Source organism: Amblyomma mixtum, chromosome 2 (assembly GCF_055824585.1).
Source record: "Amblyomma mixtum isolate Tamu chromosome 2, ASM5582458v1, whole genome shotgun sequence".
NCBI classification, from domain to species: domain Eukaryota; kingdom Metazoa; phylum Arthropoda; class Arachnida; order Ixodida; family Ixodidae; genus Amblyomma; species Amblyomma mixtum.
In genome coordinates, this window is record NC_143013.1 from 27,063,094 (window position 1) to 27,079,916 (window position 16,823).

Sequence of the window (16,823 nt, forward strand, 5' to 3'; positions counted from 1 at the left end):
GAGATTAATAATTTAATGCGGTTGTCTTCAGTGTGCCAGGTTTTGGTGCAGTACTTCTCCTCCAGCTATCTTTAGGCTGGAAAGAAATCAGAATTACGCCGAAGCACACATGCAGCATATATGTGATATGATACGCTTTTATGATATATTCATATTTGGTTATTTATTTTTGGGGCAATGCAGGTGCCGACGTTGGCCAGAGTGGTATCAAATTCCGGTACCCGTCCTACGTCCAGGGAATCATGGGGTGAGGCTTCTAGCACTTACAAGGCACTGCTTTAAGGCGCCTCTGATGCGCGACTGACTGACACGTTGCGACGCTCTCCTTTGGTTTCGCAGGGACATCTTCTCCCTGGGCTTCGGACCGTTCAGGTAAATCTTATGCGTCATTACTCTTGGCTCGTTTTCGTGTAAAAAGGAAATTCTAAAGCCTTCTCTCTCGCGCGAATCATAACTAGCACTTTGATTTGCAGTATTCATTCGCTCATACACTGTCAACGAACAGGCTGAACACAGAAGGAAGAATTCGTATAATTTAATATGTTTTGGCGAACAGCTCAATATCTGGAATATCCCTTGTGTCCTCAGTTCTTTTGTTCCTATGTCATTATCGACAAACGATCTGTAAGCCAAAAACCTCTAACCTTCTACTGAATCAAATATTTTAGGTACTTTGCTGCATTACAGAAGGGTCACTACGCCGCACTGTGTATAGACAAACTTTTGGGGACACATACAGCACCACAGACTGGTTATAGTACTTCCTGCCATTATCATCGTCAGCTGGCCCCCCAAAGTCGACATGAACATCAACCTCAGTCTCCCACCCTACACCAGATTTGTCGGCAACGCGCTAAAAGTAATTGATTACTTGTACGGAATTACATTTTCTTCTAGTTTTTTAATTAATTGATTTACTTTCCAAACGGTGACATTCCGTGGAAGTCAGTTACTTTCCCCGGTAATCTTTACTTTTTTACAAAGGCAAGTTGTAGTCAACGGTAGAGCTTTGATCCCCTTAATTAAATGGGCGGCAAACACTGCGTGTGTATAGTGGTTTTAACACTGCCCTGAAGAAGCTGTGTCCTATTTAGATCGTCGCTTTAGGCCTATCTTGGCAGCCGTTGCTTCTTGAGGCTTGTGGTCCAATTCATGACAACCAGTCAAGGTGCGGTGACGTCACAGGAGGAGTGCAGATAACTTTCATTTCTAGAAGGTACTGCTTCAGGGCACGCAATAGGCAACCATGTGCAAACGTTCGCAGGTGGGTGTGCACGTCGGGACGCAAAGAGGACCTTGCACTGACGGACAAGCTGGCCGCTTCGGTGCTCAAGGAGTTGCAGAAGACAAACGGTACGTGACGAATGCGCCCCTTCGGGAATGCCGCATAAGTAAAGACGTTTCCTCCAGGAACAATGTCCGTACATTCGTCGACGCGCACTGCGTCCCTACGTTTTTTGCCGGCAGGAGCGAATTCTGGCAGATTCTCCAGCGTGTGGGCAGTGCAGATGCGAAGATACAATCGTGCACCAATTTTAGCGCTGCCCTCACTTGAACAGTCAACTAGTGTCTCTCAAGGCAGCACTCTGGCGCTTGAACTCGCGTACGGAGGTTAACAATGGGGCATCGTGGTCTCAACCTTCGTCAGCTAGGAAATCCACCGTGGCGCTCCTCAAATATTTCAGAGACACAGGCTTAAGTGCCAGACTGTAAACAAACTGTGGGCCTCCCTTATTGTTTCAGACAAAAGGAAAACATCGGCATGTTCCATACGACGCATTGAACCTTTAACCCCTCCTCACATGTAGAGCATCGACAACCATGCATTGCCTGGTTAACCTCCCTGCCTTTCCTTCTTTCTATTCTCTCTCCCCTTTGACGGCACAGTGAAAAATGACAGAGGCAGCAGGCAGAAGTGCAGAGAAAGCTACCTGAGGAGCACATTGAAACCACGGGGAAAAAAAGAGAAAATTTGATCTCGAAGTCCCAGTCTGGTGCTCAAGCAATGTTTTTACCAGTCCTGCACCAGTACGTCACCGATGTGCTGTGTTAGGAGCGACAGTAAATGCTTTTTGAAAGGTATACATACAGTGATGAGGATGAAACTGATATTAAGGACTCTTTCGTCGTCAGACCTACTATGTAGTTGGCAACACTTTATACCCCATAGACACTGCAACCTGATTCGGTTGTTGTCAAGCATGGCCTTTTGTCCGCAACCCTTATAAAAATGTTTATAGACAGTCTACAGACTTCTTATTGACTCTATTGACTTCCTATAGATATTGCTTTTTGTCTATTCATAGTCTACAGACTGTCTATAAAAAAGTCTACTAAAAGTGTATGGCCATAAATCTATAGATTGTCTATAGATTGTCTATGAAATTTGTATTGCCTCTAGACTGTTCTCTAGAATTTGCCTAGAGACAGTCTATAGGCTTTATAGACAGAAGTCTATAGACACTCTAGAGACTGTCTAAAACTTTTTTTGTAAGGGAATGATGCGAAAGTTCTGTCAGACAGGCGCTACCTTTACTCAGGGCAAGCGCACTGGCCACATCATGGCGGCAATTGTGCGCACAGGACAGCATCATGCAATATCGACAGAGTGCGGAAATCTTCAGTGTGGTGTGCGTAGTTCCACACTGTCCCTGCCCTGAGAGGAAAGGTGGAGTCAATATAGCCGCAATCTGGTTGTGCGGTAGCATGCTGAATTTACTGCCTTTGCTTTCTATAGACTCACCTCCGCTCATTTTTTTCCTCCGCAATGGGCCGCAGTGCCGGAGCACGTGAAACAGCAGTACAAGGACAACATTAACTGGATCGAGAAGGCCGGAGATCACAACTTGGTGAGTGACGCCCGCGCTTCGCGCTCAAGCTTCTCGTATCACAGGTGATTCCCTCTGCCGGCGATTTGCGTTCACGCGATCCATCGTGTCGTTAATCAATTGAGAAAGAGCGCTGGCGGTTGCAGCGGCTGCAGGTTGACTCGGATTAGCAGGATGCGTTGCGAATCGCTGCCATGTACTACAGGTCTCTCCAATGAGAAAGGCGACAACCAGCTTGCTCAGACAATTTTTCAGTGACTTTAAGACATTATACGCCAAGCAGAAAACTATAAAGGAAGTAAACAGGTTTCGAAAATAAAGAAACGGATTATTATTATTATTATTATTATTATTATTATTATATTTGTTATTTTTAGAAAAGTTAAAGAAGGGGGAAAAGTGCGCTTGTCACACATAATTATGGAGTAATCATCAACCGAATGCTCAAACATTGTTCCCTTTTGTATTGGAGGGACCTGTACGATTTACAGCAAAAGTTTACGGATGCGGTTGTGCGAGAAAAAATTATTTCGGTGCAGTCCCGTAATGCATCAGGGCACTTACACGCTCCAGCTATAGTGACAACAATACCAGGAGATAGAGTCGCGAGGCAGAGCTCAAAAACATTTTTTTTTTCCAAGAACATGCATCCCGTTAATGTTTGCCGATGATAGTACCCAGAGTAAATTTACATGCACATTTACGTGTACATACATAGAAAAGACTTCAACACATAGGCCGTTATGAACAGCGTTTGCTTTTTGTTCCCCTCCCCCCTTTCCCCCTCTTCTCCTTCTGTGCTATGCATCCACATCCTATTGCGTACTCCGGAGCAGTTGTAGCGACGCATGCCTTGCTGGGAGACAGCGAAATAAAAAAAATCGCTTTGGGTTCATTCATTGACTTTCAGTGCGAGAATTTCGAGTTTCTATAGCCTCCAGTAAATGACCTCCTCTTCTTTTCATCGCGTGAGTTCTTCGCCGGTGATTACATGGCTAGCCAGTCGCTTAAGTGAAGATCCAACACTGGCAAGAATCGCGAGAGCAGATCATGGAAACATAAACCAGGAAATGAAAAAGATAGCAGTGGTATACAGACAGCAAGTGTCGACCTAACAGTTAGGCTGATCTTCACTATCCTCTTTATTGCCTTTTCATTAATCAGGATAGTTAGAAGATCAAAAAATTACCGAAAGCCATTTTGGAGATTCTGAAGTGTACTTGACGAAAGCCTTGAGGTCAACCCACTGCCGCTTCCCCGAACCGCTTGGCACGGAATCACTGGGCCGCTTCGGAGCCATGCGTCTCACTCACTCGACTGCAACGAGACGTCTGGCGAAGGAGGGGCGGTGCAGCTACCACCGCCGACGTGCGCGCGCTCGTTCTACCGCTACTGTGTGACGTCACGGTTGCTATGCACAGCTGCGCCCCCCACCGGCGCGCAGGTTGTTAAGGAGGGGAGGAGGTTGCGCCGCTGCGCGGAGGAGAGGCCACAGTTGGTACGATTCCATCGCACGGACGGACACCGCGAGCATGAGCCATTAGGGGCTTTCGCCTTAAAAAAGCTGTTCCTTGATTTCTTTGCCACCAGCGATCGTTGCCCATCTTGGCTGAACATCGCATTGGCCAGACTCCAATGACTGGTCTTTCGGCGGACTGCGCGCTTCGCAGGTTGTCGGCTCCCAGGCCCGCATCCTGTACTCGGACAAGATAGGAAGGACGCGGATAGCCCTCGAATTCAACAAGGCCGTTAGGGAGAAACGGCTTAAGGTGAGAACCTTGGCAGGCGCACAGTAACGAAGTTCCACATCTTCAATAGCTTCTTAGTGAAATACGAACTACCATAAAAAAAAATGCACCGGGAAATGTCTGTTGTGATGCCTCCTTTTCAGAGACAAAAGCCTCACGCTAGAAAAAATAGTACATGCTGCTGAAAAAAAAAATAATTTTTTTAAAGTCTAATGCGTACATAAAATCAATCAGGGGGGTTCTATAATCGCAGAGGCCTCAGTGATTCAAAAGCAAATGCATCAGCACTCCGCCCGTTGTAGCTGTAAAAAAAAAAAAGTGAAGAAACCTCCTTTTTTTCTGTGGCGCCTGTCGCATGGGTTTCTTGTCCACATCTCGGTCTTTTGCGTTGTGTTTTCCTGCTCTTCATGATTCTTCGACAACCTTTCTTCAACAACCAGCGAAAAGCTATTTCCAGACCGCAGCGTTCTCTTCCGGAGTTACGAGCGGTATCGAGCTTTGGCACCGATTCTGTCGGCAGTAAATAGCGTTCGTTTTCTCCTCGTAGGGACCCGTAGTGATCAGCCGAGACCACCACGACGTGAGCGGTGCAGACAGTCCCTACAGGGAGACTTCGAACGTGTACGACGGGTCTGCCTTCACTGCGGGTAAGCACCGGTGCCCTGCTCTTCTCGGGAGCACGGACTCCGTTATGTACAAGCCAGGCACCTCTCTCTTCCCTCTTTCGCCCCACTTCATTCCTTCTCACGAGACGTGGTATGTGTCCACACAGTGCGAGACGGTCAACGTACCTGTCCTTTCTTCATCGCCTCCTTCTCTGCTCAAGAGCTGTTCAAACCGTTGCTCTTTCAAGGCAATAGCTGTCTAGAGGAGGATTTTGTTGCGAAAGCAACACTACGCGAGTTGCCGAGCCATTTCGCGGAGCTGACGAAAGGCCATACTGCGCATGCGCGGGGAGCAGTGACATCACACGGTGCACAGTTGGCGCGCCGCCGCCGTCGCTGCGCGGGTGACTCAGAGGTGCCGCTGCCACGCTCACCAGTTGCGCATGCGCAGTAGCGGCGCATAGCTAGCGTGCCGGGGCCGCCGCCGCTGCCGCGCGCTCTCCATCGCCTCTCTCTCTCTCTCTCCTCGCTGCTTTCGCAATCCTCCAGGTTTAACCAGAGCTAAACCACTGCCAAATTTTTTTTTGTTGCATTGGCGAAACTTTCGCGAAAGAAAACTCAGTGACGTAGTGAAGTTCGCGGTGCTGTGTTTTGTTTGCTGTATCCGGTCGCTTTATGGAAATGCCCATTAAGTCCATTTTCTTGGGCCCTCCGCACAACCGCACAGAAAGGGGTCAGTGAACCCAGCGGGAGAACGGAGGCGCCGAATGGCGGGGGATTACAGGAGACGTCAAACTCCCCTCATGGACTCAGTCGTTAGGCGGCATCCTGTGTGCACGTGTGTACGGCGAGGCTGACCCGCGCCACAGTGCGTGGCTCTTTGTACCATGTCTGCAGCGGCATGCTTTGACATATTGTCACGCTAGCTGCAGTCATGAGGAGCGACGACGACAAAAGAGATGGATTGAAATGGCGTTCCTCGAACTTGGCGGCAACCGGACGTTGGGAAAGCGAGTGTTCGCGGAGCTCGCAGCGGGAAAGCATAATTATCCGAAATCGTGATGGTGGAAAGTGTGCATATGTGTACAGTGTCGCGATGAGTTACCTTCTTTCCCCAATCATTCATTGGTTGTGTTATTCTTTCCCCAACTGCTGATTGGTGGTATTTTCCTTTCCCCAATAAGTTATTGGGTGGATGTTTGTATAGTACTTCATTGGTTATTCTCCCACCGAGGGCGGGGGCATTGGTTTTAAAACCAGCTGCTTCGGCAGGACCGAGGGCTGGTTTCGTCACCTAGAACTGCGAGCCAGTCAAGTGTAAATATGTTTTCTCCTTGCTTGTATCTTCCTTTGTGCTTTTAATTGTTATAAAAAGTTAACCTCTCCAGAAGTGTCCTCTTGCAATGTGATTGAGCAAAACGAATCTTCAAGACGTCAAGAATCCTTCAATCATCATCTTTAACCCAATTTCCCTCAACGAGATCAAGAGAGGGAATTCAACTGGCGCAGTCGACAGGATTTGCTACGTCTTCCTGCTCGAGGTATCTGACGGAGGGGCGGAGGATCAAGTCGGTGGACAAGCTGCAGAGCGGTACGTCCTAAAGGAGGAACGTCAGCGTCATAGAGCGACGTTGAAAGCTTCATGAGACTGCTGGTCATTGTCAACGGGACGTAGGAGGCTCAAGTCGGCGAGGAGCTGAAGGAGCCAGGCGACCGACGCGTCGTGGAGGTGCCTAATCCGTGAGCTGCGGAAGGAACCAGGCGTCCCCGTTGAGGTTCAAGAGAAGAACCAGGAGACCAGCAAGTCAAACGAGGCAGGTTCAAGTCAACGAGCTGCTGTGAGAGCCGGGGCTCAACTCATCCGCATCAAGGAGCCCGCTGTCGTCACTCAGGGCGACGAGACTACCGTGGCAGAGGAAAGCAACCTGCGAGGTAGGAGACCTTTCTGCTTCCTCCGAATTCACCATGTCGGTGTAGTGTTTTCGTGCTATAGATGATAGCACGGAAAAGGGAGATGGCTGCCGTACGGTATAATTGGGAGGGCAAGATGCGATGTTTGGAGATTGAGGAGGCAGAAAAGCTGCTTGAAATTGAGAAGTTGAAACTTCTAATTGAGCAAGCTGAGATAGAGGAGACCCAAGAGGCGCATGAGTGTCGTGAACAAGAGTTAAGCATTCTGCCAGAGCAGGTTGGCGCTAACTCCGAGGACGCAGTAACGCTCAACGAAGAGGTGGAGCAGGCGCCAATAGCGGGAACTCTCGTTGCAGGCGACGCTAGACTAGCTCTCAAAGATGAGGTGGTCAGCCAGCCGGAGCTGACACCCTGCGCAGTGACAGCAGATGTAGCTGATGGTGTAGCGAAGTTGGTAACACCTGAGACGCACTCGCTGCTAGAGCAGCCAGAAAAAGAGCGGCTGCATGAAGAAACAGAGCAAGCTGATTTTGAAGAACATTTCAAAATTCGAGACACACCTAAGACGCCGGTAGAGCTTGAGGCCAATCCGATAGCTGCAGAAGTTTTGGCAGCAGATTGTGAGTTAACAACGAGCGATGAGGCTGCATTTGATGCCGAGGAAGGAAGTAATGCGCGTTTGATCACTGCAATGGTTTTCGAAGCTGATAAGGAATTGCAGGATTCGGATAATGCGTCTGTCCCTGTGGGTATCGACGTGGAGGAGACACAGTATGCTTCATCGCCAGAAGTGGGGAAGCAGGCTGGTGAAGGTAGTTGTCAGAAAAGAAGGCGTGACAGCACGATTTTCTTTGAAGCGAACGTCGGTGGGCAGTTGTACGAAGAGCTAGCGCTACTTGAATCTCGATGCAAAACTACATGCGAAGTAGCCGATGAGAGGCCTGACCCTACTGTGAAACTCAAAGAAGGGGAGAATGCAGACGCGAGGGCAGCAGCAATCTTCATAGCCCGCGGGGAGCAGGTGAGCTCTATTGATCCGACGGCGGCGGCAGCCTTTACAACCGGCTCTGTGCCGAATAATTGTAAATGCAGTTGAAAGTAGGGCAGGGAACGAAAGCCGATAGCGGGATGTTATTTGCAGCAGTTCAATGTTTTGACTGCATGGAATTTGGGCATCTAATGATTGACTGTCCCAAATCGAAGCGAGAACAGCATGTTCCCGTATTGAGGATTACCTGTGGGCCAATGGCTATAGGTGTGAAAGCTGCAGCGGTTAGGCAGCAGGGCCCAACCGTGTGTGCCGTGCCAGGAGAGATGGCTGAGGGCATAGGGGCGTTGTTCACGCCTGTGAAGCTCTGCCTGTCAGAGCAAACTGAGATAGAGCAGACCCAGAAGGCACATGAGTGCATTGTGTGTGAACAGGTGTACAGCACTGGGCCAGAACAGGTTGACGCAAACTCTGGGGCAGCTGTAACGAAAGGCGAAGGTAAGCTGGCTGTCAAAGATGAATTGGTAAGCCAGCCGGAGCGGACACTTTGCGCAGTGACAGCAGACGCTATAGCTGAAGGTGTAGGGAAGTTGGAAACACCTGAGACACACTTGCTGCGAGAGCAGCCAGACAGGGAGCAGCTATATGTAGCAAATGAGAGAGCATGTTTTGAAGACGATTTCAAAACTGCGCATGAGTCTGTTCAAGACAAACCTGAGGCTCCAGTGGAGCTTGAGGCCAATTCGGTAGCTGCAAAAGTTTCTGCAGCAGATTGTGAGCTATCAACGAGCGATGAGGCTGCATTTGATGCCGAGAAAGGAAGGAATGCGCGTTTGTTCGCTGCAATGGTTTTCGAAGCTGATAAGGAACTGCAGGATTGGGATAATGCATCTGTCCCTGTGGGTATCAGCGTGGAGGAGACACAGTATGTTTCATTGCCAGAAGTGCGGCATCAAGCTGGTGAAGGCAGTTGTCAGAAAAGGCGTGACGACACGATTTTCTTTGAAGCGAACGTCTCTGGGCAGTTGTACGAAGAGCTAGGGCTACTTGAATCTCGTTGCAAAACTGCATGCGAAGTAGCCGATGAGAGGCCTGAGCGAACTGTAAAATTGAAAGAAGTGGAGAATGCAGACGCGAGGGCAGCAGCAATCTTCGTAGCCCGCGGGGAGCAGGTGAGCTCTATTGCTCCGACGGTGGCGGCAGCCTTTAGAACCGGTGTTTTCCCGGATAATTCGGAAGTTGGGTCCAGTCTTCTGGGCAAGGCTCAAAAGAAACAAGTGTTGTTTCGAGATGTAGGAGGCTAGAATTTATTTCTGCCAGTTTGGGGCACCGATCTGACATGGTGAATTCTGGAATGTGCAGATTGGTTTCCGGCCTTGTGTGTGCGGGTTGAAATATCCGCTGTGTGCGCGCATGTGTGCGTGCTGGTATACTGACCGGACAGCCGGCGCATGTGTGCGTGTTGGTGGACTGACCGGACAGCCGACGTACGCGTGTGTGCGTGTGTATGTACTTTTGTTGTTGGGCACCGTGGCTGAACTTTAATGTCCCACTGACAACAAGTGTCCGTGTGACATTCTTGGTTGGGAGGAGTGAAGTTCGCGGTGCTGTGTTTTGTTTGCTGTATCCGGTCGCTTTATGGAAATGCCCATTAAGTCCATTTTCTTGGGCCCTCCGCACAACCGCACAGAAAGGGGTCAGTGAACCCAGCGGGAGAACGGAGGCGCCGAATGGCGGGGGATTACAGGAGACGTCAAACTCCCCTCATGGACTCAGTCGTTAGGCGGCATCCTGTGTGCACGTGTGTACGGCGAGGCTGACCCGCGCCACAGTGCGTGGCTCTTTGTACCATGTCTGCAGCGGCATGCTTTGACATATTGTCACGCTAGCTGCAGTCATGAGGAGCGACGACGACAAAAGAGATGGATTGAAATGGCGTTCCTCGAACTTGGCGGCAACCGGACGTTGGGAAAGCGAGTGTTCGCGGAGCTCGCAGCGGGAAAGCATAATTATCCGAAATCGTGATGGTGGAAAGTGTGCATATGTGTACAGTGTCGCGATGAGTTACCTTCTTTCCCCAATCATTCATTGGTTGTGTTATTCTTTCCCCAACTGCTGATTGGTGGTATTTTCCTTTCCCCAATAAGTTATTGGGTGGATGTTTGTATAGTACTTCATTGGTTATTCTCCCACCGAGGGCGGGGGCATTGGTTTTAAAACCAGCTGCTTCGGCAGGACCGAGGGCTGGTTTCGTCACCTAGAACTGCGAGCCAGTCACTTGTAAATATGTTTTCTCCTTGCTTGTATCCTCCTTTGTGCTTTTTATTGTTATAAAAACTTAACCTTTCCAGAAGTGTCCTCGTGCAATGTGATTGAGCAAACGAATCTGCAAGACGTCAAGAATCCTTCAATCATCATCTTTAACCCAATTTCCCTCAACGAGATCAAGAGAGGGAATTCAACTGACGTCATCACTTTTGGGTCGCGCTCAGTTCGTGACCAGAGAGAATGTGCCACTCCAGGTCTAGTGATATAAGCGGGCTTCAATGAAGAGTTTTGCAAGAAAAGAACTCGGCAGCATTTCTTTTCTTTGCCTGTCAATGATAAGTGTGAAATTCGTGTGTCTTAAATGCGTGTTATTTTATATTTATTTACTTAATTGTTTATTTTTCCAGATATGGCGGTGCAGAACTTCATTGGCGACGCGCTCAGGGGAGCAACGTGGGTGGCACTCCACAACGGTGGAGGCGTTGGCTGGTCAGTATGCGTTGCCGACTGTACTATCAGCGTCAATTGAAACGCGAACAAGCCAATTGAAACGCGAACAGCCCAACTCGCAGATATTATGCTAGAGAGGCAAAATACATGAGCAGTTGATTTCCCCATCGAAGCCGAAAAGACCGTTCTTCTGAAATGTTAATAGGCCACGCCTGTATTTCACCTCCAACCGCTCATATGCTCAATTTTTTGTGCTCGCGTTTCAGGTGTTTTGTCCGCATTTCATTTGACGCTGATAGTACGTATGGCATAAACATGCAGCCCTATGGTATATAGGCTATGCGAAGGCGTTTAGAGAATTGCCTGGAAGCGAAGAGGATTCTCTAAGCAGTTCAATCGTTTCATTTGAATGTGATCGTATGCGCGGGTAAAATATCAACACTACAAAAACAAAATCCAAAATCCAGAAAGGGTCTCAAAAGAATATCTGGTGAGTAACGTTCAATGTGCAATCCCGCTGTCAAGCCGTGCGGATAAACGAGCGTTCGGCTTATATCGATGAGTCCCGGTTACAAGCTCAGTAGCGAATATAGTGGAGTAGCCTGTTCCCAGGCGTACAATCGCTTAGGAAATTGACATTGTATCAGATAACTTTTTTTTATGGCTTAGGGGCCTCTCACAGACGTCTTTTTCCTTCTTCTCTTGCAGGGGCGAAGTCATTAACGGAGGATTTGGATGTCTTATCGACGGAACCGAGGCGAGTGTGAAGTCATTTCTTATAGTGAAATTAAAAGGGAGAAGAGGTTTAACGTTAGGAAAGATAGATCAGCTTTAAAAAGTGATCGTACAAAATCAGTTCGGGCGGCAGGCAAGTGCCACACTAGAAGAATTCTAGGAAAAAGCTTGAGATGTTAACTCTTGGTCTCTGCCGAACTGCTATCTTATTTTTATTGTCGCAGTTTTATTTCTGATCATCTGGTCAGCGCTGCGGGATGATTTGACCTACATTGCTGCACCATTCAGCGCGGTAATCACTCGTTGGAACAAATGCGGATGCCGCAAGTTCCTTAAAAGAAACGAACATCAGGTGTCGTTGCACAACAACTCTTCTCCCAAGCCACTCTCTTCCACCTACTGCCATAGGACACCTGCAATGTCAGTGCTGATGGCTAGTAAGCAATCTATATCACCAGCGAGCTTGCGATAATCCATTAATTTTACTCATTTTGGGATAAGTGGGTAAGAGAATTCTCCAGGAAATCACCACCGTTTCTGAGATCCATTTTGGAAGTTTGTCTCAATAGAGATACCACTTCTAAATCCCTCGATAGGCGATATCCGTGATGAACAGGTAACGCCGAAAGGCGTCCAGTATAAGCCTCTATATTACGTAGCAGTACATCGCCCATAAAGGTTAATGCGCTATTACGGCGTCCAGGCACGAATCTTCAGCGGTGCATTAATGACGCCAAGGCTTGATGAAGTGTTGAACTGCGCTGCTTTGTGATACCGTACCAGCATCAACCTTCCATGGATGACGCTTCATGCGGACTGAAACCACGTGGTCTGTGTTTCAGGAGTCGGACGCTCGACTGACAGCGCTGCTGTCCTGGGACGTCAACAATGGCGTGAGTATACATAGAGAAGACGATGAAGCAAACGAAAAAGTGGCGTCTAATGAGGAGCACTGTTCCTTGCTATCTTCGCAGCATTATGACAAAAAAAAGTAGCAAACAAATGAGTGTTAAGATATACGGGGTGTTTCAAATTATTTGCATAAGACTAAAAAGAAAACTCATTGTTAGTGAGTAGCGGTTTCGAGGCCGGTTTATCTGCCCAAGTGGAAACTGAAACATGATTCAGCGTCTGTGTTCTTTGGAGGAGAAATTCTAGAGGCCCGTGTACTGTGCCATGTCAGTGCACGTTAAAGAACCCCAGGTGGTCGAAATTTCCGGAGCCCTCCACTACGGCGTCTCTCATAGCCTTAGTCGCTTTCAGACGTTAAACCCCAATAAACCAAACCATCAGCTTCTGTGTTCGGATGTTGCCAGCAAAGAAAGGGTTTTTGCAACCCCAGAGTCACTGCTGTGTGTTTCGCTTTTCTAATAGCTGCCTGAAGAACTTATATGCAATACATTTTCTTTTATGCATGGCTCGCACGTGTTGTAACTTTGTAGGCTGAAGTGAATGGGTTTTTTGTTAACAAGGGAGTCAGTGAGAGAAGCATTCGCTACATGCGTTGAGCAAAAAAAGTGACTTCCGTCCTTCCCTTAAAAAAAAAGAAATTGCAGGCCTGTCTCCACTCCTGTGATGCCCTTTTGACTGTGTTACAAGGCCGTAAGCATGATATGAGCTCAAAGCAACCCGCGCAACTTTGTGAAAAGATGCAGCATATAGTCAGAAGTAGATGCCATTTTACTGTATAAACAGCAGACAATACATGACCGACAGAGAACGAGAAATGGTCAGATCATTCGAGAAAAAATTAATCGCGTTCAAGAAAATTTTTCACTTGTCTTTGAGAGAAATACCGATAAAGCAACGGGCTCGGCAAAAATGGCGCCGTCCTCAAGTTGTCCCAACGTTAACACTCTCGATTTCTGACGCTAACTGTCCCGTGTTCCCAAGGCGCAGATGAAGCCGACATGCAAGTCTCTTATTACAGGTATGCCGCAGAAGCTGGTCGGGCAACAAGTACGCCTACGAGACTATCAAGCGCGCCATGGATGACGACCCCTGCCTCCAGGTGACGCTGCCCAACGAAGCAGACGACCAGCTCGTCAAGAAAGTGCTCTCGCAAAAGAAGGCCTAGGAACAGCAGCTAGAGGCGTAGACTCTGGTTCCATCTGGTTGCATACCATCACAACAGGACAACCGCGCTGCTGTACACGTGGGAATTACACCTAGTAAAGGAATGTGGCTGTCTGAAGTGTGGCCATTCATTCTTTGGAGGGTTCACCTTTTTGAAGGGGGAGGGATAGAAGTCTCCCATGTCACATGATCTGTTTGTAAACGCACACGCGTGCGCAATCACACTCACACGCACACACGCACACACGCACGCACGCACGCACGCACGCACGCAAGCAAGTACTTCTAACCTCCTAAACACTACCTTACCCATGTAGTGAGCAAATAGGCAGGACATTTTAAAAAACTCCGGGTGCTCTAAATTAATCCGCAGCCATCCACTACGGTGTCCCTCATAACCTATGAGTCCCTTCGGGACGGAAATCTCACAAGTTAGTTAAGTTAGTTAACTGCTAGAAGTGGATATTACTGCTAGTGCGCATGTCTTCACTTCGTGACGCAGCTGTGAAAACAAGTTAGGAAAAACGCTCCCGCATGGTGGTCTGGAGGGTGACCCTTTCCCTTCCCCTCCGTTTCGTAAAAGAAGGCGGGGCGAAACCACTGCCTGACCTGAATGCATTTAAGTATTGGTCAGATACGTCTTCAAGGTTACAAAACTGCTATGATGGCTTAGCGACAGAAGACAGAGACAGTGACGCGATGCTGAGTGGCAGCGCTTCACGATTATTATGTTCTCAACACTTCGCAGGCATCCAGTGTACAGTCAACCAAATAGCAACGGATATTTAAATGAACAAAATACTGACCAGGTAATCAACAGCAGCTGCCGCATTACACGACTCAGCGACAAATTTTCAACAGCACTTCTTTCGAAATTTTGTATCGCATTTACTGATCGTAGCGAAGAAAGTCAACAAAAGCAGAGCAGAGAGAAAGCACTTCTTACGACGACGCACACGATTGATTACAAACATCTTTATTTCTTCAATATTCTCAGAACATGTGGGTGGGCTGCCTAGTCCGGTAGTCCACTGGCTGAAGGTCAAGTGTCCCTAAAAAGCCGAAACGGAAAGCGCATGTCTGTCTGCCTTTTACGTCACTGCAAGTATTGATGGTCTACAACTAGTATTGAACAACTACTGAACGCACTGAACTAGTTGTTCAGTAGGTTCAATAGTTCAGTGCTATTTGTACTGATGGGAGCATGCCCCCGTCAATACACGCAGTGACGTGAAAGGCATGGGATACAACTAACATTGAACAACTAATGATCTATTGAACATGCCACCGGCTCTTTCTTCTATATATCTTTTTTCCTCTCACTACGAAGACACGGACCTATTGTTTATGCTTACTTTTCAATTTCCCGTGTTTATTCTTGCGCGCGGTTCGACATGAACAGAATTGTGAACCAGTAATCCCGCAGCACAGCACTAGTGTGCAACCGATGCGACACCGGTGCTCTCGCAGCAGCTCCGGTGGCGATGACGATGAGGCCACCGTGATGCAGCACTACTGGCTGCAACGAAAATTTACTACCACGTCAAGCAGCCCTTCGGGAATCGGGCGATGACCCGTGTCACGTTGGAGCACCCTTTACAGGAAGGCCACCTGCCCCCGATGAGGTTGTCGTGTTCTGTCTGCAACTACGCGTGGGAAAGAACCACTGCCGCCGCCGGTGCCAGTAGAGGGAAGATGAAGAGCTTTGTCTTCTCTCGGTGTCGTCTGGCTGTCGCAGACTCATACGACTGTCTACCCCTGCCGAAGTGGCTCGCTGGCGAAGAAGGGTATGAACCCCTGCTTCCCGTAACAAAAGGGGAGAAGCCGCCGCGGCCGCCGTCCTCTGTCTGGAGTTGGCGTCGCATCGTCGCATTGGTTGACGGTCGTAAGCTCTCGGGTATGATCACAAAAAGAAGACTTGCCAGATGCCCTGGCAGAACAGCACCCCCGTTGCCAGACAATGCGCCCGGAAGATGAGCTGCTTCCACGCAGCTCAGCTAGCCTGCGTGCAAGAATGAGCTGGCGAGTCCTCAGGCCTCTTTTTATCGGCTGGGGATGTCAGCTCTAGGAATATCTCGGGACATCGAGCCAAAAGGGACAGCAAACGCCAAGCTACAAACAACAAAAGCAAGTGCCGCCTGAAACACTGAAACAGACCAAAACCACAGCAATACCGATTCCAGGGATCCCACCAAGTAAAGCCTGAAGTAAAACCAAATTTTCCCGAACGAACGCGAAGCACGTACCCATGCAAGGTTCGGGTATACGGACCTTCTCAAAGAGTCGATGGAGGGAGTAGTGTGTGACCCTAATCGGTGTCAGTGCTGCTCACGTATGTTGAGAAGTCTGCCACTAGTAAAATTCTGTCTGGACCTCACACTTGGTTTGGCCAGGGTATCGAAAGCGTGTCCTGCAAGGCACACAACGTACCTGGCTACATCATACCGCAGCAAAATCACGAGTGCTCACTCAGGCTCAGTCACAAAAGTTTGGTCCATCTATGGGCTCTGAAACTTTCTCACACACGCCCGGGCACACTCGAACTCACTTAGCCTCACAACTAATATCGACTCACTCACACGACTTATCCGGGGTCAGCTACTCATTAGACATCATTCATATCGTTTCACGACTCAGCTAGACTCACTCCTATCGACTCGCGACTCATTAGGGTTCGCTGTCTCATTTCGACTCCTGACTTATCTGGACTCTCATTCCGCGTTTATTCATCTGGACTCACTCCTCTTGGCTCATAACTCGCTTGAGCTCACTCACACAACTCACGACTAATTTGGGCTTAATCATTTCGAATCAAGACACACATGGACTCACTGAAGTGCCCAAGTGACACGTTCTCGAGTACACCCAGACGCGCGACAAGGGACCCCGTCTACCACGCAGCAACATTGCGGAACTCGGTCAAAGCTTCATACACATCCCCACGCAGCTCGTTGCCGTACTCATAACCACATAAACTAGCAAAGGGGAAGGGTCAAAACAGACTTCCTCGATTCCGCTGTATTCACTACTTCGGTCACCCAAGTCGTCGGAAAACTGCCTCGCCCTAAAGCGTCCTTGGTCTCTCCTCCCCTACGCCGTCCGTAAGCGAGGAAAAAAACTAAGCGCACACCGTGGCCGCGAAGACAGAGACCACCAACCAAGTCTGAGCCCGGACTCACGACTCAGAACATATGAATGAGTTCGGACTCACGAC

General features: G+C 48.7%; 1 protein-coding gene across 1 annotated transcript in view; it reads left to right on the forward strand.

Annotated features, from left to right (window-relative positions):
* LOC149358763 (urocanate hydratase-like) overlaps nt 1–13,727 on the forward strand; it is a 33,842-nt gene extending 20,115 nt beyond the window's left edge. The window contains exons 13-22 of the mRNA XM_089570948.1: nt 184–247; nt 340–372; nt 1,265–1,353; nt 2,779–2,849; nt 4,499–4,597; nt 5,124–5,223; nt 10,756–10,837; nt 11,507–11,555; nt 12,376–12,426; nt 13,464–13,727. Of these exons, the coding sequence (XP_089427074.1) occupies nt 184–247; nt 340–372; nt 1,265–1,353; nt 2,779–2,849; nt 4,499–4,597; nt 5,124–5,223; nt 10,756–10,837; nt 11,507–11,555; nt 12,376–12,426; nt 13,464–13,610 (785 nt within the window). The 3' untranslated portion in view covers nt 13,611–13,727. The remainder of the gene's footprint in view (nt 1–183; nt 248–339; nt 373–1,264; nt 1,354–2,778; nt 2,850–4,498; nt 4,598–5,123; nt 5,224–10,755; nt 10,838–11,506; nt 11,556–12,375; nt 12,427–13,463) is intronic.
* Nucleotides 13,728–16,823: the final 3,096 nt, after the last annotated feature.